Source organism: Etheostoma cragini, chromosome 4 (assembly GCF_013103735.1).
Source record: "Etheostoma cragini isolate CJK2018 chromosome 4, CSU_Ecrag_1.0, whole genome shotgun sequence".
In the NCBI taxonomy this organism is placed as follows: Eukaryota; Metazoa; Chordata; class Actinopteri; order Perciformes; family Percidae; genus Etheostoma; species Etheostoma cragini.
In genome coordinates, this window is record NC_048410.1 from 18,027,530 (window position 1) to 18,050,025 (window position 22,496).

A 22,496-nucleotide genomic window follows, 5' to 3' on the forward strand; every position below is an offset into this window, starting at 1 on the left:
TATAAATAAAAATATTTATACATCATGTGTCAATGTTAAACATACATGTAGCACAGTGAATCCTTAAGTTTACTGTGGATGGCAACCTTACCTACAGGGCAGTAAAGACTGTCATCAGTGCTGAGTGAATAAAATAAAACCACAGATAGGAGATTTCTCTTTGCTACTTAAATGTTGTGGCCCTCTGCAGTAACTCTAAGGATGCCCTAAGGGTTCCTGGACCCTTGTTGAAGGTCCCTGCTACAACTTGGTAATCGCTGAAATAATTGTTGTGACTGGCCCAAGTGGATACTGACTATTTCTTCTTCTTTTTACTATTCTATTGTATTATAGTTTTGGAATTAAAACTATAGTAATGCATACAATTGTCACTAATGGGTGCAACCCTCATGCCATGTCTCAAAATTAGAGAATGTTTAGATTACGTTACAGATTATTCTTTAGAGATTTGTCCCAATAAAAGGGATATTTTGTGATGGTCTTATATTTTCAATATAAAATCTATATCTGCAACAGCACATGTACTGTAAAATAGTTAACCTGCTTAGTCACAAGGCTGTTGGTGTAAACACGTCCATGCCTCAATATCAAGCACAGTATCTCACTTCTGCAGTTTCCTAGAGCTGTGTCTTAACCAGAAATTGAGCATTTGAGGACCCAATGTAATAAAACAATTAAAACAAAATCAATATAATGCAATATATATTCACAATATGTAATATTGTAAATGCAACACATGTAAGTAGCAACTGCATGTTGAAAATATTAGCAATGCATGGAAACTGAGCAGCGCCCATTCAGTCTTAAATCGGTTAAAGCTGATTCGCCTGTTCTGAAGTGTCAATTTCAAGAATCAATAATCATTTAGCAAAGCAATTGATCACACACACACACACGCCCTTGTCTAGTCTAGTCTATTCTTTCAAATGACAAATCAGTCTCAGTCTCTGTCAGCTCACTCTGCAGGCGGCTACTGTCACCACAGTCTTGCTGCTTTGTTTACTCCTTGGCCCCCAAGTGATCACAGAACAGCAGCTTGTCTTATGTAACTAAAATCCATAGATCTGTTTAAATCTGGGCCATCTAGGAAAAAGATTGATCAATTAGCCACTGAATAGAGGTTTATAAACAAACCAAGGATTTTAAATCCAGGAAAATGCAAGGTAAAGTATAGTCAAAAGGTCACTGAGGATTAAAAACTTACTTTTAACAGAGTAGTATTATGGTTTTGGTGTTTTTGTCTTGTCTTATTTGGGTACTCTGTTTTCTTGTCTTATTTTTGGTAGTCTGTTTTTCCGTCATGTATTGTCTCCATGTGTAATTCTCAGTCTTGTCTTGTTTTTATTTTGATAGTCTGGTTTCTGTGCTGTTTTGTCTAGATTGACTTACTTTGTTGTTGGCTCTTGTGATTACCGGATGTTTTCCACCTGTTTCCAGGCCCTTGTGTTACCTGCCTCTTGTTACCCCGTTACCCTCTGTATTTAGTCTTTGTGTTCCCCTTGTCCTGTGTCAGACCATGGTTTTTGTGTTGTCTCCAGTTAGTATTGTTGTTTGTTAGTATTCCCAGTTTGCGCTAGTGTTCCTGTGCTTTTATTTTACTTGTTCCTTATTTTTGTATTAACCGTTTTTTGCCCACTTGTTTCCTTGTACTTTTTTGAGTTTTTCATTAAATCGTCATAACTATCCTCAGTTTCAGCCTCTGCACCAACCTTCCATAACAAGTAGTTCATGGTAAAGCGGTAAAGTTGTACATTTCAAAGATGATGTTCCACTAGCGAGTTTTTACCCAAACTGTGTACAGTATATATACTGTATATATTAAGTTTTCAAATACTGATTTAATTATCCAACATCACACATACAGTCCAGAGATCCTCAAAAGGCTTAATTAGGGGTCTTTGTCACTGATCTTTATAAATACTTCCATCAAACTGTACTACATTAAAAATACATGTACTTTTCTTCCAGTCTGAAGCAATCTTGAAATTAATTCCCATTTACATTACTTATATAATATATTTCATTCTTGTGTTTTCAGAAAGAAATTCAAATTTTATCAAACAGTATCTATGCCTTTCCGATATAGTTTAGCCTTTCCTGCCACACAAATTATTAATGACAACCAATAGTTGTACAATATGTCTGCTCTTGTAACAGCAAGAAATCTTCTATGCTATTACTTTACAGTCTTGAAATAAAGGAAGCAAAGGACTGTCTACCATGTCTAGGTTGTCTAACTGTCTTAGATACTGCAAAACTGTACATGTAAAAAGTCTAAACACCCTCACAAATGTAAGTATGAAAACTATATGCATTATATGGATGGTTAGTACAGTTTCTAGTACTGTGGCACGCATGTACAGCCCACTCCTTCAGTATGTCACCAGAATATCAAACACTCTCCTACCTCTGGCCTGACAGGATCCTCTATCCCAACAACACAGATGGCTGTGAGGTTGTTAAGGATACTGGTCTCATCGTCCCAGTTGGGCTCGGGATCACCAGAGAAGTCACGGTACGCCACGCAGATAGTCCTCAGGCCTTCACACGCCATGGGCTCGATTACCTTCTTCACCATCTCGTCCTTGTCCCGTGGACGGAAAACCCTTGGCTCACCCACCTCATTCAGGATATGGTTGCATCTGTAATCAAGGGTGGAGTGGTGGGATAAGGGTATTTCAAATTGTGCATTGTACCTTTTGTACTGTCAGGACCATATACTGTGTATTTGAGCAGCACGGTGGCCCAATAGTTAGCACTGTGGCCTCACAGCAAGAAGGTACCGGGTTCAAACCGGGCCTTTCTGTGAGGAGTTTGCATGTTCTCCCCGTGTCTGCGTGGGTTTTCTCCATGTGCTCCGGCAGAAAAAATATGTTCTCCTCCCTCTCTACCAAGCTTATGTGTGGTAAGCATCTGGCGCCGTAGGGCTCACCCAGGTGGGTGCTACAGATTGGTGGTGTTAAAGTTGTCCTGTTCCTTTTAATGTCATTCATTGTCAAAGAAGAATTTCTACTACTTCCTTTAATGGGTGAAGGGAGCTTCGCAACTGTGTCTCATGTTTTTTTCTGTGAGTTACTCATTTGTTACTGTACTGTTATTGCAATGCTCCGAAAAATGTCACAATTGTGTGACCTTCTAATTGATACTTGGCACAATCTCACTGCATAGAGAATGTGCAACATGTAATACCCTTGAGTACATTATGCACAGAGAGTGAATTAGCTATACACTTACACCATACAAAAATCAGCACTTGATTATATCATATTACTGACTGTACAACAAGGTTATGTGCTGCTATTATTATCAGGAACATTGCATTTTAAAACACAAAACCAGACTCACTTTTTGAGGACGATCTCAGAGGCTCCCTTGCTGTACATTCGGAAGTTCCCATCAGACAATTTGATGACAGTGCTCATGGACTTCCTGGAAGAGTTGAAAGTGTAGACTTTGTAAAGCTTCTCTTCTGGGATTTGGTTTCTTATTGGCTGGTAATCCCGCTTCAGGTCCAAGACCAATCCCAGCAGGCCGCACTCTGTCTTGTTGCCCACCTGCTTCGGCAGACCGCCTTCCTTATCTGGGGGCTGGAGAGGGGAAGAGGAAGAGATTTTCAGATGTTGCATTCTATTTTCAGCCAAATTTGCAGCGATACAGTATGTGCAGTTGTTTTTCACCTCATTTCTCATTATAGTGTTTGTTGATTTTAAGACATTTAATGATTTTTAACCCCTCATTTTATATACTTTCATTCATTCATATATGATTTTATTCAATCAATAGTGTTTTCTAATATCCTGTCATGGAGACTCTCCATGGTATGGAGACTCTCAAGCCTTTAGTTTAATACATGGGAAAAAACACTATACTGTTTGTTCTATGATCTATTCAATCAATGCTATTCTCTTTTCCTTAGCAGAGGGCAACCAATGCAAGTCTTGAAATAGCTGTTAGTGATAATTAACGAGCTAGCAGGAGGAAGGGTTGCTCTGTGTGGGAGGGAGGGAGATGAGATAGATGGAATCAAATTTGGATGTTCTTATTTCAGGCATACGGCTCAACCCATTGCAATCTGTAATTGTACATTTATGGAACCGTGTTTTTCTCCGGTTCAGCAAACATCTCGGTATCCACAATTACATGACGGCATTGAGTGTGTGTGAACGATAGACACAGCAGCAGGTGACATGTTTTTGGTTTTGTTATTTATATAAAACTTGCAAAATATGGTTCTGATTTCTCTACCCCTCAAAAGCTGGAGTGTGTTTATTATCAGCCATCAGTAGTCTTTTACTGTAGGTTATGTGTGTGTTTCTGCATGATATCTGTTCAAATTTGTGTGCGTGGCTGTTCGAGTGCTACAGTAAATGTGTGCAATATGCGAACGCAGTGCACTCACTGTATGTGCAAGTGTGTGACTGTGGTCAGCTTGTAGAAGACTAAGCGTTGCCATGGTGACACTGGACAAAGCATACATGGAATGAGAGACTTGGGAAAAGAGATTGTGCTCTCTCTCTCTCTGCCACTTGGGGATTCTTACGCTTTGGCTCAGATGTTCTGACAGGATTTTCACTCATCTCACTTCACACACGTCCTCGAATCTTTCTGTCTCTCCCTTTTCCTCTTTTCCCAGTCCTTATTTATTAGTATTCCCTGCACCATTTACTCCCTCACACTAATTTATCAAATCACACAGAAATAAAAAAGCAATAAAACATATATGGCATGACTTTCTATGTTTTCTATTTCAGCCACTGTGATCTGTAAACAAATGTCAGTATCTATATTCTTCACACGCACGCATGCACGCACGCACGCACAGACATGTTTCAATAAAAAGATGTTCAACTTCACTCTCCAGAAACATACCCATGGACATAGTGCTGTAGATTAGTATTATATAATTATTATATAATTATTATTATATATTATTATAATCATATCTGATCAATCTGCTTATCATTTTCTTAGTGAATTAATGTATTGTTTGCTTTTAAAATTTCCAAAAATAAACTAAATAAACTTAAGCCAAAGATATTTAGTTTACATATACCATTATATATCCAAAGCAAAGCAGCAAATCCTCAATTCTGCATAAAAATGACTTAACAATAAATCAATAATCTAAATAGTTACATTTCAGTTGTTCGACTAAATGTGTACCATCAGGTAATCATTTCAGCTCTAAAGGAAATAAGCACAATTTGGGAAACATCATTCAAATTTGTTGTGAAACTGAACAATACCAAGTGTGTGTTGTTGTATTTGTTCATTTGGACCCCTATTAGCTGGCACTGAGCGGAAACTTAGTCTCCCTGGGGTCTTGCTATATGGTACCTACAGTATGCTTGACACCTACACTCACGGCTTAAGAACAGCATGTCAGGTACACTCTCTTTCTCTAACATGCACACCTACGCGTGTCAGAAGCACACAGAATACAATGGTTCTGACTTTTTTAAAGCAGACACCTTCAGTCTGTGCTATTTGCCCCCAAATAGATTGCAGGCATTCTGTTCTGTTCTTCTCAACATGTCTCCAACCAAGATTAGATTTAAAAGGATAGCTTCGCCTTTCAATGTTGTGAATTATTTTACTTTCTTGCAGTTTTCTTCACTTGGCACAAGATTCTCGACAGTGTAGTTAATCACATTATTGGCTTGTTGGAATTGGTGCACTCACATTCTCCATCTAATTGTTCTTGTCAACCTGCTCACAAGGTCTTTATAGAGAATGCTAATAATGTGTTAATGTGCCTGACAAAGGCTAAAATATGTTCCCATACAGTGAACAGGAAAATACCACTGAACTGCTGCTAATCTATTATCTGATTCAAGGTTATTAGGAAGGTGGCGTACTATATGCTGTAGAGGTAAAACCCTTTTGGCAAATTTATAATTTGCGATGTTGGGTTATATCTACCCTTCAAATTACAGGAACATCTGTGTGTTTGTGTTTGTGTGTGTGTGTGTGTGTGTGTGTGTGTGTGTGTGTGTGTTATGCGCATATCTCAAGAACCGTTACTCCGATGGTTTTCAAACTTGACAGATGTCTTGCTACGGGCACAGTTTAGTGCAGTGCCAAGTTTGACCTTATTAGGATTAGAAATGCAAAAGATGCCATTAAATACTGTATATATCAGTAAAAGAAGCACACATTAGCTTTAGGCGCCCTAGCTGCTGGCCACTCCCCATCTCACACTGCACACTGAGTGAAAACAGCACAGGACTAGACAAAGAGAAGTTCGAAGAAAGCAGCGGAGCTTTGGGAGCTTAAATGTAAAATACACCTCAGACCCACAAACGTGCAAAGTAGCAATACTTTCGACTATCTTTGAATTTGAATAAACAAACAAACAAATTTAAGGAAGTTTCAGAATCCCTCACATGCAAAGCACAGCCACCTACAGACAACAAGTGCCAGACAGAGCGTGATGCCACTAACAGGCAGGCTATCTATCTAATAAAGCAAGATTTATCTGTACGTATGTATATCTATGAGAGCGTGTTTAGGGGGAAGGTAACCTGCACATCACACGCAGACGTTACATGTACATATTTTTTATGTCCCTTTAGCTGCAGCTGCTATGAGCCAGAGGTTCCAGTGAAGAGAGCTAGAGAGAAAAGTCATTTAAAATCTCAGCAATCATTCAAACCCAATCAGAGTACTGGCCTATGTTTACCTAGTAATTGGACATATCTGGTTAATATTTAGCTGTGTCTCACAGACACAGACAGGAGTATAAATACTTTATACCAAGTTTGCTTTAAATAACAGAATTAATGCCTTTTCCTAATGACCTATGATTACATCAGGAAGACACTGCCTGTCATTGGCTAATGAGGGGATGGAACAAATGGTGTCATCAGCACTGTCTGCTAAGTGTTTGGGAGACTAGGTTCCCAGCAACAGAAATACATCACACTAAAAAACTAAATGAAAAGCTTAAAACCATACAGGATGTATTATAAATACTATGTTTTTAATAACCCTCTACAATAAACATGTATTGTACATGTTGTATATAAAGATGCTAGGCATTATTTCTGCATGGTTTGTCGTCCAAGCTATTTTTAAGCACTTATTCAATTCAGTTCCACAATCTACTGAAGACAACAAACTTCATTTCAGAAAGTAAACTCACTTATGTACAAAACATGTGTATTTGTGTACAAAACAACAGTTTGTACAAATTACATTCATAATTCATTTTCTGAGTTATTTCTTATATTCGGAAGACCAATGTTGTGCTTGCCTATTGAAATTAAGGTTTTATGTAATGTGGTTTTATATTTCAATACCATTTCAATTTGTTGCCATAAGGAATTTAATTAGTATTTTGGCCCAAATGTACTCTAAGACAATGTTTGTTTACTGGATATTTTATTCATGGAGCTGACCTCTTTTAAGGAAAAGAGATAAATGACATATTGTATTCACCTTTCATTCTCTATTTGGTTGCTTTAGGCTGCCAATGGATCTCTCTTTGCTTGTTGTAAAGAAGAACAGCAGTAAATAGTATAATGTATAAAGTATAAAGTATAATGAGCTAGGAGAAAAGTATAATGTTAAACTGAATGCTGGCTGCGTTCAAGAGGGTTGATAATCATAGACTAAATTGATGGTTCATGCAAATTGCATTAAAAGTTGAAACACAGCAAATGAAATTAGCAATTAAACTCCAGTAAGATACAGCTGATTGGGTTTACTCATTTAAACATAGACAATTTTAGAATTGTGTTTATTTACCATTTTGAATGTGCTGCTCCTCAGCCTGGCTCAATCAGTTGTTTTGTTTAAATTTGTTTTTACAATTTTTAATTAAAAAGAATTGTAAATTCTGTAAATAATTTCAAATAGGTCATGTTTTGTGTTGATTTAAATGTTGTTATTTTCTTGTTGGTACTTTTGTTATCATTGTTTCTGTCATGTATTGAATATTGTTTTGTTTGGTGGTTGTTTTTAATGTAATTATGCACGGCAATGTATAGATGCACTACTTTTGGGCAGACTCCAGGAAAAATAGCTGTGGCTATGGCCCCAGCTAATAGAAATAGAATAAATTAAAATCAAAAAACAACAAACAAACCCATTTCCAAAATTATACAAATTATTGTACAAAAGGTACAAATCACAGTATTTAGTTTATTCAGAAAATTTGGATTGAAATAAAATAATTTGGCTCGTGGCACTCCAACTCCTGCAGCAAAAGCGAAACAAAGCGAGAAATTAAATAAATGGCAGACACCTTTTATTCTCAGAGATTCCGCAGAGGTTTAGCTTGACGTGAGTTTCTACGCAAAAGGACAGTTGCTGGCAGGGGATGCCCACTGTTGGCATGGCCGAGCTAAGGTTGGCACATCCTGGCCTGGATGTGGCTACGGACCAGCTGCCCTCACCCTGGTTCTTGGGTGCTCCCGCAGGCAAGGACATATGCCAGAGGGAGAGCTGGCAACTTTACTTCCTCTTCTGCCTGGGGCTCTCCTTAATCCATCCCTCCTGTTCCTTCCCCTTCTCTTCTATTTTCTTCATCTTCTCTTCACACTCAGCCCCACCATTTTACTTCTTGGTCTTCCCATGTATGTCCCTTTTTTCTTATTTTTATCCTATCTTTCCTTCTCTCATTCCCTTTGATTCCTATCCTCCTTCCTCACTCTGGATGTCTTTCTCCTTTTCCTCACTATCAGTTTTCCTAGTCTCCTACAAGGCGACCTACCCCTGTACCCATCTGCCTCCGCCGTCCTTTTCGTTCCCTCTTTGCATGTAGAAGAGGGTGATATTCTAGCTCTCCACATGACTTTACCAGCCAACTGGGCCAAGGCCTGGAGACATGCCGAAGGGCAGTAATACAGTCTTCCAGTCCATCGTGAGGACACTTGTCACGGGAGTGTGGTTTCTCTCTCGTCTTCTTATAAATTATCTATATAACGTCATCGATTCTTCATCTTCTTTCATCCAGCTTTTGCATTTGTCCTTTGCTTCCCTTCCCCCCAATACATATTTTAACCACCCGCCCTCCCTTGTATTTGCTTTCATTTATTTAAGAATCTCTAAATGTGCTGAGATTTGTTTATGTGCACAGGAATCGAAAAATGTGTGTTTAGAATCTTTGTGTGCATAATATGATTTGCAACTGTGTGAAGCAAATCTGTAATCAGATTTACAAGTGTACTAAGACTTGTAATGATTTAGCTGATTCGAGTTAAAGTAAGAAAATAGAGATTGTCACAGTAGATTTACAACCTCATTTACAATCTCATATCTAAGGTGTACTGATACCTTGTCAGCATTGAGCACAACTCAGTTACATGTTGAAAGTGGTGAGGCTGCTCTTGCTGCTAAGGTAGTTAAAAGCTAATCAGGGTTGAACATGTAGTTGATGGCTGACTTGTCTATGGGATTGCTTTTACTTACAAAGCGTTACACCATGTGTCAGCCACATAGCAATTAATGTTGGAATTTTTGGGTTGTTTGCCTTATTTACAGTATGTTGTCTTTATTTTATTTACATCTATTAGAAACTCCTTTTATCCTGACTTTGAGGCTTGTGTCAGAAAATTCTTTAAAAGCTTTGCACGGTACATCACATGTGTACCTATCTATCTATCTTGTTGTACAGTAGAAATAAGTAAGATTAAGTTGGCTGCAGCTTTAATTTTACATTTAACTTTGATCTACTTTAAATACCCATTCGTTTATTATCCCTTAAAGACAACACAAACATTACTTTACATCTATATAATTAGCTATATTTTAAATACAATTTAATTTGAATCTAGAAAAAAACAGAAAGAATGAAATTCATAATGTAATGTGTGAGGGGAAGGCAGGGAGTCCATTAAGCTTTGTGCTTCTGAAACATCAAAGCATTGTCATTCTAATGTGATGACTTCTCTTTCACCGCCATCTCAGCAACACTGTCAAGTCTGTGAGTGTCTGTCAAGTGCTGAACACAGAAAGCAAGAAGGGAAGGACATAATTCTGCTGAAGATGTCTCTGCTTCTTCCACTGAATCTCTGTCTCTGTCTAATAATCAGTGTCCAAAACTGTTCCATGGGGACACTGGGTGCTTCAAGCAAAAGACATCCAAGACACTCACATCTCTCCTCCCTGTTGTCCAAACAAGCACACAACGTCCAGATGACAAAAGCACTGTGAGCCAAAGCCAATTATAGCAGGACCTCACTACTCACCACTGAACAAAAATGAGCCAGTTTGTTTACTTTTTACATCATCGTAGATCAGCAAATAGAGTTTTTCCTTATGTAACACAAACTGACTGTTTTTCTATTATCCACGTTTAAACATCAGATGCATTCTGTTTAGTCTATTTTCTTCCCTTACCAAAGCAACTATCCCTCTACCACTAAAGCCATCTGTGTGTGTGTGTGTGTGTGTGTGTGTGTACTATCTACCTCTCTTGTTGTCCCTGACCAGAATAATGACCTGAGCAGGTGGTTGAAGCAACATGAAACTGAGCTCCCAGGACACACACTCTTAGCCATGCTAAACGCATGCCATTGTGCTGCGAGAACATACACCTGTGATCAGTATACTTTCTACAGTTTGAGTATGCTTGATATGACAGATGTGTGTCTGTGTGTGCATCTGCACTCCACTAGTTACATAACAGTCTTCTTATAGACACATGTAATACATCTAATACATAATGAAAAACCTAAGAAATATAAGTCAAAAAAAAAAGTACGGCTAATTCTATGGGGCCTCATGCCACTGGCAATGACGCATGTTGAAATGACATCTGTATACAGTATTGTCACTGAATGCTGTTCACAAATTGCTCTGTATCATGCTTGACTTGTCTGCAAGAAACATGCAGGGCGAATTGGTGTGCTTATTTGTGTGCATGTGTGCACACATTCTTTTCAGAATGTATGAATATGTGTACATGTGCACATGGATACAGTTTATTTGAGCATGTGCATGTACAGCACGTGTGCGCTTATACTGTTTGTGTGCATGGTTTCATTGTGCAAATGTGTGTCAATTTCTCACTCAAAGATGAGGATTTGCATCTATCTTTCCGAGTTCACTTCATTCCTTAAGTATATATGTCCTTCTCAGTCTTGCTTGCCTTTCCTTCATACTAATAGAAGCTCTCAGTGAATGCATTAATGCCAACATGTACTATCCTCTCTACTATTCACGGGCTAGATTTTGTGTGCCGTACTATATTTATTCATGTGTGTTTTGTGCATACATGTATGCATATATGAATGAACACATTTGGATGTATGTACAGAAATGTCGTTAATTGGGCAGCTAAGTGGTACAGTTCACACATGTGTTAGAACATGTGTAGGTAATCACTGTTAATGGAAGGTCACAAACAGTGTTAGTATGTAAGATGATATAATTTGAAGTTCATTCTAAGTTTAACTTCTACTTTAGCGCATGAGGTAACCTCGTTTATGAATGAAGATATTGTAAAACATTTAATCCACCAAGTCTAAACTGCATCTACCGGTGCTTAATTCTGTTGAGCTAAGCAGCAATGGAGCTACAATAGTCTGATGTTATGCTGCAATGCATTCCTCCAGATTTTTCAAAAGGAATAACATCTTGTTAATGTGGAAGGTCTTGGTAAAGAAATGCTGTGGGGAAAGAGAAACCTCATAGTTCCATCAGCAACACTAAACCACCAATCAAACCATGCGGCTATAGACGATATGTCACACTTTAGATAATGTGAAGTATTTTTTTAAATAGGTCTTACAGTAATGTGTTGCTAGAGCTTTTTTCTTGTCTTGGCCACCACTCTCATCTATTACAGTCTGTTCCCAACAGAGACGCAATATACTTAAAAAGGGCCTTCTTGTTCTTGCTTGTTTCCCATAATTTATTCTTTGCCATGTAAAAACCAAGCATTCTTATGTTAGACAAGTAGTGTTATATCTTACTTTAGCTTTTTAGTTTTTAATATAATAATTTCTTTCTCAAAATTGTAATCCCAGTGTTATCAATTAATGCTGCATGTTGGCAAATCTACACATAAAACACCTCGATTTATGTTTTCAAAGGCACTCGAGTTAAATCAGTGGGTTTCTGCTAAGCGTACAGCATATCACATTTCAAATGGACTCAGCCTAACAGCATCTCAACAATGCTCTGACTCTGACTTATGTCTGACTTGACTTCTAAAGACTTCTACTACAACCCAGGCTGTTGGTCCGGGTCAAGAGTTTGTTATTTGGTATTTTACAAGTGGAGGAAATATGGAACTGTAATATACACAGAGCAATTAAAAAGAGCTCTATGATATATTGTCTGCAGATGGAAACTGCAGCTTGTGTTGTGAAAAGTCATATTTAACCTGGCTTTGACAAAAAGCCTTTATCTAAAGAGGAACATTCTCTGTGGAGAGACATGTCCATCCTTTTTAACACAGGGAAAAGTAGCACTAAATGGGAATAAATAAATCCCATGCGTACATGTACAAATTAATTTAATTGTTCATTGTTCTTTTATATTTAGATAGGTGCTCTCTGAGCGCACATTAAAATATCACTCTGCCATAATGCCTGGGAGTCAGACAGTTATGTCACGCATGCAGTGGCCAGCATTAAAACTAGAGTAGACACAAGTATGTCTCGCTCCATTTTAGAAACCCAGTGATCAATACTATTTTCACTAAGACTGTGATCGTGACTTGAGGGTAGGATAGGAAATCTGTGCGATCCCTTTATCGCAGATGTCCTGCCTGCTCAGCTCATTCCCCATGCAAGTTCCATTAGGCTATTTATCAGTTGGTCAACCATCAATGAATAGACTCTAAAGGGGTTTACAAGGCTAGCAACACACAGACAGGCAAAAATGGAATGTGTGTGTGTGATTGTGTGTGTGTGTGTGTGTGTGTGTGTGTGTGTGTGTGAGTGCGCTGGTGAGTATACACATGCTACACAAAGGAAAATTATTAGTGATGCATATATAGCTCTAACAGTCTGAAGACGTCCTGATCTTGACAATCTTTGTTTTTAGAGTATTTCGGCCAAATGTGTCATTCTGGAAATAATTTGGCAAGCCTGTGGCCTGGACGAATATCTATGCAAACAGGTTATAGATTCTGTGATTAGAACATGTAACATGTCTGTGTGTGAGTCTCTCTGTCTACATATTTAGTTATCTACCTATTAGTCTTTATTTTTATACCTTATTGCATTCAGGTCTAATTGGCTTAGAGAAAATGTATCTTTGCTGCATTCACTGTAAACAAGAGACAATCTCCATCACTTAGACAGATTGGATTCAATTACCGTCTGCTATGCTCTGAATATCAGATAGTACAAAATTTCACAACCGTTCTCAAGGTGACAAGTTGAGTGAATGCCTGTTGAATCTAAAGCAGCCGCCAAGGACACAGACTTCCTGCTTCACCAAGGAAAAAAGCACTGCAGAGCTGTCTCACTGTTTCAGGGCTGCTCTCATCATATGGTTTCACCACACAGAAGGAGTAGATATCTATGCAGCTGACCCAAGAAATTCAAGTCTTAACTAAATAGGCTTTAGTAATACAAAATATCTTAAATACTGTAATAAAAGATCATAGAGAGTGCCATATATATTGTGCAGTATAAAAACAGAAGGGGTATGGCGTTTCAAATTCCAAATGAAAGACTAACTGTAGTTACCATTTTGTAAGAGACAAATAAATCAATATTATTATTTTTATATTTATACTGTATATTCATGTTCACTGTCCAATGGGGTGGCAGTAGCTCACAACGTAGGGAGTTGAGTTGGGAACCGGAGGGTTGCTAGTTAAAGTCCCAGTACGGCCCAAAGTACAGAGTGGGGATTGGTAGCTGGAGAGATGCCAGTTCACCTCCTGGGTGCTGCCAGGTGCTCTTGACCAGAGCACTGTACCCCCCTCAACCGCTCAGGGTGCTGGTTCAGCAGCCCACTCATTCTGACATCTCTCGATTTGTGAATGATCCTGAGCATGTGTGTGTATTTCAGGTCAAACAAAACAGAGTGTAAATTGTAATTTCCCCACTGGGGATCCATTAACAGTATACATTATAATTACAGAGGAAAGGCCTCTAAAGTTACTATAGTTGGCTTACCAGAATCTTGGTGGTATACGCGCTGTTTAAGGAGATGGAATTGACCAATAAGTCCAGTAATTTGGGTGACAGAGCTCCAGGATCTGGGATTTCTCTGTAGTGCACATCTCCCATGTAACACTGCACAGCCGTCATGCGGTTAGTGGTTAGCGTGCCTGTCTTGTCAGAGCAGATGGCTGTAGCATTTCCCATCGTTTCACATGCATCCAGGTGGCGCACCAGGTTGTTGTCTTTCATCATTTTCTGTTGGTAGGAAATGCCACAATGATTGTGATGTGTTGCAATATATGAATATTATTATATATAATATTTGAAAATGTTTTTAAATATCTGAACTATTACAGTAGATGGATGACTGAATTAGCTATATATTGTATACTGAATATACTTTATTATACTCACAATGTATGTTAAAATCCTTATTGTATTCACAGAAAGAATTTGAAAGATTGTTTTGTGCAAAAAACTGCAAACAAAAATAAAGGTTTTCTCCTTGGCATATTTTATGGTACACTGCACAGTAAGTTAGAAAATTAACTTACAATGCAATGATGAACACCCCACTTAATGTCTATAATGGGCAGTTTGACAGCCCTAAGAGCAGAACTATAGCATTGCCTAAATGTATGCGCAGTATGTTTTTCATTGTTCTTCGTCACCTTAACAGAATAGGCCAAGGAGATGGTGACAGCCAGCGGCAGCCCCTCCGGCACGGCCACCACCAACACAGTCACACCGATGATGAAGAACTTGACAAAGTACTGGACGTAGATGGGAGTGCACTCTGGCATCCAAGGCTGCTTTTGCAACACAAAGTTGTCAATTGCAAAGTACAGGACCAGGATGATGACTGTGATGGCTGACATGAGCAAACCTGAAAAAAGATACAAAAGGTTGTCAGCCGAGCAACGCAATGTCAAAAGATGAGTGTCTGAGTGTGACTTACAGCCTGGGCTGGAAAAATAATTACGTGCTAGGGATGAATTTTAATTTGTTACGGATAAAGATAAGATAATTACTACAGAGTCCAGACAGACAGTTGCGGTTATCAAAGATGGCAGGTAGATTTCTGAAAGCTGAGAGGCACACCCAGTGTCAGGTAGATACAGACCAGGACTTCTTTAAGGCATTTAGAAAATTAGAAACCCTTAACTTTTTTACTTGGATAAAAAAGACAGCCCCCTTAAAAGAAAGCCTTGGCAGTCAGGTTTTTATTTGATGTTATTTAAGGAATATTTTGAGGAATTCCAATTCCTCCAGAGTTTTTTAAGGTATGTATTATGTATGGCTATCATTTGCTCATTGGTAAAACTACAATGTTGCTGCTCCCAGGACACTCACTGTGTGGGCATAAATGGCATGTGGGCATGTCTTACTAAAAGTGCTTGTAATGTACTGACCCACTGCAATTGTTTTAGACATCATTGGTGTCATACATTGTCTTAAATTGCTTTACAAACAATTAATTATGGTATGGATTGTAAAATTGTGAAAAAGCCAGATTAAAAAATAAATTGACGGAAACTAAAGTGGCTATTCTTCTGTGTCATAAATCAGACACAGCATTCTTCAACTACAAGTACTTTGAATGCTATAAGTGCCCAAGAAGTGAGTCTGATCAGTGCAACATCTTGCTTTGATAGACAGGATGATGGCTCAGTGTCCCTGTTGGACCTTGATTTAACTGCGTGACTGAGTAATGGACTTGTCCGTGTGCAATTTGCTGTACCTGCTTTGCCAATCTGGACAGCAAGCTTGGTCAGCTTCCCTTGGAGCACAGATTTCTCTTTCTTAGAACCGTGCACCCTTTTCTTCTTCTCTTTCTCATCAGACTCTCCACCTTCAGCACTCTTTAAAGGCTGCATCTCCATGGCAGCTGCTCCATCCTGCTTCTTTACTGTGAACACCACAAAAAACAGACAGCAACAGAGTTAGAAAGGTAAATTAGACCAAGGGAGTGAAGAGAAACAGGAAGCCAGGCTTCAATGCTGTTAAGATTTCCAACTCAGACAAGATCATATGAAGTCCCATAACAAGAAGGGAACTAGATGGTATTTATGCTTTAAATACCATAATGAGGATTGATTTTGTTTGTCCCTGCATTGTCTTCATGGTAAAATCAAACAGACTGTGAACCTTGTTTCTGTATAGAATATACAAATTAAAAAATACATGATAATGTAGGTGTTGTTTTGCTGTAGAAAGGAAAACACTGCTCCTCCTCAAGCATTTTTTTTATCACAAGCACATTTACAGTAAATCATGAGTAATTCGGTGGTTCTAAATCTAAGGTCCATGTTCACAGATTATTTAGATGCCTTTATAAGGAAACCTCATACACAGTATAGAACATTTCTCACACTGGTAAAAATTTAAAGATAAAAAATACGAAGAACCAGAGAAGAAACAGAAAGATTAAAAAGTCATAAAAGGTATAAAAAACATAATTCAATACAATAAAGATCCAAATTTAAATAAATTGAAGTGGAGGCTATATATCGTGTTCCGTCTGAAACAGAGTCTCAAGCTTTCTGGAGGTATGTTCCCATGTACTGTAATAACAAAAAATTACTTTTTAGCATTTTGATTTTACTCTGGAAACACTTTGCAGACCACTTTTAAAGAATCATGGAGGTGTAGAGGATTAAAATCCTAAAAGCAAGCCAAAAATATATATAAGGCTTAACCCACTGAGTGATGTACAGTATCGATCGATCATGATATATAAATAGCAACAATGCTTTAAAGGTAACTATGGTGACGAAAGCTTCTATTCTGGTGATAACATGAGAACAGAACTTGTTGAACAGAACTCTACAAAGCTCTTCTCTTATTACTATGGAGACAAGAAACTACAGTAATAATTGGAAATACCCAAATAGTAGAACCTTGTATATGAATGTGATTGTCCATTTTACTAAAAAATAAATAGCAGGGAAGAGGGTGGAACATGCAAAACACACCTACTGTATGCTGCAGACTGTAACATGTATTTGAAAGGACTGTCCTTGTCTTGCACAAAGAGTAAAACTGCTTCCGCTGATCAAACGTCCAAATCATAACGTTTCTTACTTATCATTTGCTAAAATACAGTGATCTATATATTTAACCTATACGTAATCTACGTTGAGATTACTTGCTATTCAATCTACTTTATACTGTATGAACTGTTTTATAGTGTGGCAAAAAACAAGATTTCCTGTTTTCTGTGTAAAATAAATAAATAATTATGTTCAGTCTAAAAAACCAATCTTCAAATACCTCACTCTGTCTCCATCTATATCCCCCTCACACTCACATACAGTACATTGCTTCTCTATTAATGTAGTCCCTTAACAAGGATCATTTCCTCCCAGTTTTTCAATCATAATGAGTCATGTGTTTGATGCTCACAAAAAAACGCTTTAATTCTACATTTGGCATACAGTATGTCCCTCTGAACGTGCATTTTGTTTTCTATTGCAATGACACAAGACAAAAATTGTCTGAATCCAACTGTACGCGGCAAAAGAGCAAGATTTAACAATTGATGTTTATATAAGGTAAGACAAAGGTTCATCTTCTGAAAGTTGCATTTTATGCTACTGTATATTTGAGCAATGCTGATGTAGACTGTAATCATCATACCAACATGTAAAGAGTCTTCATTTGCCACTTTGCTTTGGGAACACTTTAACTTGTACTTGACAATTGCCTGGTAGTAAAGCAGTAGTCAATTGATTAATAAGTTGATAGAAAGAAAATGTATCTTTATTAATTAAATATGTATTTAACAAGAAAAAACAATACCATTTATTATGTAATAAATTTGTTGCAGCTTCTGGAACGTAAAAATGTCCATTCTTTTTCTGTTTTTTATTATTGCAAATTTAATTTTTGGGCCTTTGTCTGTTAGACACATTAAGATATGTGAAGGCCACTTTACCGTTCATGAGCATTTTTCATGCATATATCTATGTTTTTTTCACGGAATAAATATACTTATTAACAATAATAAAAAATAAACATTACTGTAGTTACATCCCTGAAGGACACCATAAAAGAATTTACATCACATAGTATAGGGAAAATTTCATGAAACCTGGGGGAAACCAGGGTGTGGTGGGCCATACAACAAGCACTAAGAGAACAGTTTGGGTGTTTTTGGTGTGAAAGGGCAGCCCGGAAGGGGGGAATCACAGTAGTTGAGGGACAGGCTTCTGTTCTCATGTAGAGAAAAAGACAAGTCAACAATACAATAAGAACCACAGAAAAACTACAGACCAGAGACAACACATCAGTGACAGAGTGAAGAGAAGGGATGTTCTATCCTAATACGACGGCAGGTAAAACCTGGGTCAAGCACTCACATTTTCTGGGATTTACTAAATCAGTGAGACACTTTGTTAAAGTCTGGTGGATTCTAAATAAGCACTACACAATAAGTTGAAAAAGTGTGTAGGTATTAAGATTGAGACTACAATAAAGGCTGAAATAAATAAAGCAATGCAGGACCCAGTGTTTGACCAAGGGAAACGATGAGAAGAAGAAGAGAGGGAAGGAAGAAGGGGAATAGGAGAAGAGAGAGTGAAAGATATGGTTTGATTACCTTTAATCTGGTTGCTCTCCATATTGCCATCTTGCATTTTACCTATGATGGAGACATACAAGACAATACCAACAAAAAATAACCAAAGCAGACAAATCAACAGGTAATCACAGAGACAGCACAGACAATGAAAACCAAAAATCACATACAGGGAGACAGGAAAATGACTTTTAATACAACGTCTCTGTGACAGTCACATAGAAAGGCTTGTGATATGTAAGTGATGTATGTAACTAGAAGCTACATCTATTGGCAATGGACTACAGACAAATTCTGTAGTGTGCAGATTTTTTTTTATTGAATGGGGTATAATAGACACTATTTTGTTGCATCTGCAAATAATCAAGTAATTAAAATGTTTCATGTGCATTATTCATTTATTTTGACATCCAAATATATCAGGTGTAACTTTTTCCTTTGCACACTTTCTGCTGAATTATCTGTTTTCAAATATTGTTCTGAATGACATACTCAAACTATTGGCACAGGTAATTCCACACATATTATCAACAATAGGAGTCATACTGTACGGTAAACAGCATTACATTAAACATTTGATGTGGGGGAGAGTACACCACAAACACACACACACACAGCATATACTGTACACATACAGAACACGCAAACAAGAGACAGCATGCATAAGAGGAAAATTCAGGACGCACATGCAACATCACACGCTTAGAGGGAAGCAGACTGGAGATGTGAACAATGAACATAGAGAGAGAGAAAGAGAGATACCCAGAGAGAGAGATAAAGAGAGAGCCAGAAGGAAAAGCCTCCCACATGGCAAAGTTACATAAGAACAACTGGAGGAAACTCGAGATCTAAGTTCAGGGACAGTGAGTTTTATTATGCTGTTGGATTCTGCTTACACAAGTAGTGAACTTAGAGTGAACTTAATTTAAATGTGCGTTTCAATAACACAATTTTGTTCTAACAGAGCTGCTCAGAGTACACACAGTACTTCTCGTTGTGTGCTGTAAAACTACATTTTCACGCAATGTTTACAAAATCAGACATACTAATTAAGACAACATGCATTATATTTTGCAGTGTTGGTCCAATTAGCTACCCAGGCTGTACATCTGTACTGTTTGTATCAGTGGAGGCTAAAAATTGCAGAAAATCTTTCATTCAGTGCTTCTGTTCTCAAATGTCACAAAGGAAATTACTCAGGTAGAGCTGGAAGACCAGAATCATGTATGTGGAGAATAAATGGCTCCTTCTCCACTTCCAAATTAGCCAATTCCCTGGTGTCACGATAAAGCTGAAGATAACAAATTGCTCTGTTCCAGCGAAGGACAGTACATGGTCATCATTACAGTGCAATTCGCACCCCTCCTGCCTTGAGTACAAACATTTTGAGGTTGCTCTCCAAGGAGACCCGGATAAGAGAGAACCCAGTGCAACAAAGAATGAAGTTTATATTTTGTATCTCAACCAGCTTACGCAGAAATGGAGGATTTGCACTAAGTGATCTCAGAGGACACTCTACTACACGAGGTGGCCCAACAGCAGGATTTAGGCACCATTCTTCAGCTTGCATCTCGTCCCATTTCAGAAAATGAATTATTACAAAAACTAATTTACTAACTGGCAAAAAAACACAATATCCTTACAATGACATTTAAAGACAGATTTCTACATTTTGGGGAAACATTATTTTTTTTGCAGAAAGGCAAATAAGAAAATGAGAATATCTTCAAGGTGAATGCGAAACTACCACCAGCAGCTGGTTAGCTTAGCATAAAGACAGCAAACAAGGGGAAACAGCTAGACTGGCTCTGTCCAACGGGACCAACATTTGCCTACCAGCGCCTTTAAATCTTACAACTTGTATGTGTCATTTGTTCTAATTTGATAGAAAAACCAAAGTGTAAAAATTACACTTTATGGGGGTTATGTACCAAGCTATTTTATTTCCTAGGAGCAGTGGTATTAATCTTCTCATTTAACGCTTGTCAAAAGATTTTAAAGACACACCGCTTTAAATATTGCAAAACTTCACAAAATGAAGTTATCTTTTTTTTTTTCCTTCAGAAAATCCTTCAGTTTTGATGAATGGATATAAAAAGGCTCAAAATGTTTTCACAACATCTTAGAATTACAGAGATCATATGAGTTTATTTGTTTTAGTTTGTAATTTAAAGATGAACCACCAAATCCAAAGTCCTCAAATATTTTTCCAAGATAGCTATGTAGTATATATGTTCAGTATGAAGTATTACAACAAAGTGTAGCATAAAGACAAGAAAAAGAAACCCAAAACTATTTGTTTCAACTACAAGAGGACGTGCACTGACGATATGGATACCAAAAGATCCAACACAACAGAAAGAAAAGGTAGAGAAGGGCAGATGGTGGGCATCCATGATAGGAGGCAGGTGGAAAATGGAGAAGATAGAAGAAGTCAAAGGACAGAAAGAGGTCAGAGATCAGAGGTTTCGTCAACCTACCATTATTAAGGCTGGCAATGCCAGGGGCATTGCAGCCTGCAGCCCCATCCGTGGCTATAGTTGCGATGGGGTGGATAGGGGGATGGGAGTCTAGCCAGTAACAATGAATCAAACACAAATAAACAAAAAACACACACACGCCAACCCACACACGCACGCACACACACACACACACACACACACACACACACACACACATGCATGTCCACACACAAGACAATGAACAGAAATAACATGGTTATAGCACATTTAAGAGTTTCAGCATAGGTAAACCACACTAAAGTGTAGTGTTGTGATCAGTGTGGTTTGTAAATGTGTAATGTGTTCATTCAATTCATCTAATTACACGGTATGTCATTTTTGTAAATGTTATGCCAGTGAAGCAAACAAGTGAAAAATTGGACAGACATGAAAAATGAAATCTAAACATATGTGGAAAACAATAAAATAAAAAAATGTGAATCCAGAGCCACGCATCTAGTATTTTTTTTAAATATACTGTAAATATATTACATGTAAATTTATTGTGATTTTTGTCTTTATCAATTTGTTTTAAACCATGTTATTCATGTAATTACTGAAAGAAGCACAAAATCAAATTTGAGCAGAGATCTGAAACAAATAGGCTAAAAGGTGTTGCATAGCCAATCTGAAAATAAACTCTCCTGCAAAGTAAACAAAATCTAAAAGGGCAAACGTATTAGCCAAGGAAATACACATGTGCCAAGCTGTTAGGTGATGGGGCCAATACATTGTACTAGTGTAAATATAAGAAGTTGTCCACATTCTTGCCTTAGCCCCCCTGTAGTCATACTTATGGTTTTCAAAACCTGGAATAGATCATGCAAGGATTTGCTAATGACTTTTGAAAGCAGTCACATAAACTATGATTACTAGTAGAAGGAAATTCAATTGAAGGTCAATAATTGTTTTCCTGTGTCATTATAGGCTCTTAGTCCATTGTTAACAAAGCACAATGACTTACAGTAGCTTGTACATTTTATTACAATTCTTTGTTTATTATCTCATTGAAAAGCAATTGCTTTATGTAATGACAAAGCACCCCATTGATTTCAGTGCAAATTATTGATGCAAACATGAGAAGTGTTTTGTCAGAAAAGCCATCTGAATAAAACTACAGTTTGCTAGGGTTATCCTTTAAAAAAGGCTTAGCTGCCAAAGGCAATCCTAACTTTAACAAGTTATATTTGTGTAATCTTAATACATATTTAAATGACGTTTTTAAAGTTGTACTTATTAGGCCAGCCATACATGAAGTCTTGACTGCATGATGTACAACACAATTTTTCTAATAAGATTTGAATCAACATTTCTAGCAGTGACACTTTGAAAATACCAATGTGT

The 22,496-nt window shown here is 37.6% G+C and overlaps 1 protein-coding gene across 12 annotated transcripts in view; it reads right to left on the reverse strand.

The window, feature by feature from the left end:
* atp2b2 (ATPase plasma membrane Ca2+ transporting 2) overlaps nt 1–22,496 on the reverse strand; it is a 90,407-nt gene that overhangs the window by 18,321 nt on the left and 49,590 nt on the right. For 8 of the 12 annotated variants that reach the window (XM_034868900.1, XM_034868909.1, XM_034868897.1 and 5 more), the window contains 7 exons: nt 21,132–21,221; nt 18,673–18,714; nt 15,814–15,981; nt 14,744–14,958; nt 14,085–14,327; nt 3,346–3,587; nt 2,408–2,642 (listed from right to left, as the gene is read on the reverse strand). In XM_034868900.1, the coding sequence (XP_034724791.1) occupies nt 2,408–2,642; nt 3,346–3,587; nt 14,085–14,327; nt 14,744–14,958; nt 15,814–15,981; nt 18,673–18,714; nt 21,132–21,221 (1,235 nt within the window). The remainder of the gene's footprint in view (nt 1–2,407; nt 2,643–3,345; nt 3,588–14,084; nt 14,328–14,743; nt 14,959–15,813; nt 15,982–18,672; nt 18,715–21,131; nt 21,222–22,496) is intronic. The other 4 variants (XM_034868905.1, XM_034868904.1, XM_034868908.1 and 1 more) reach the window with 2 other exon arrangements.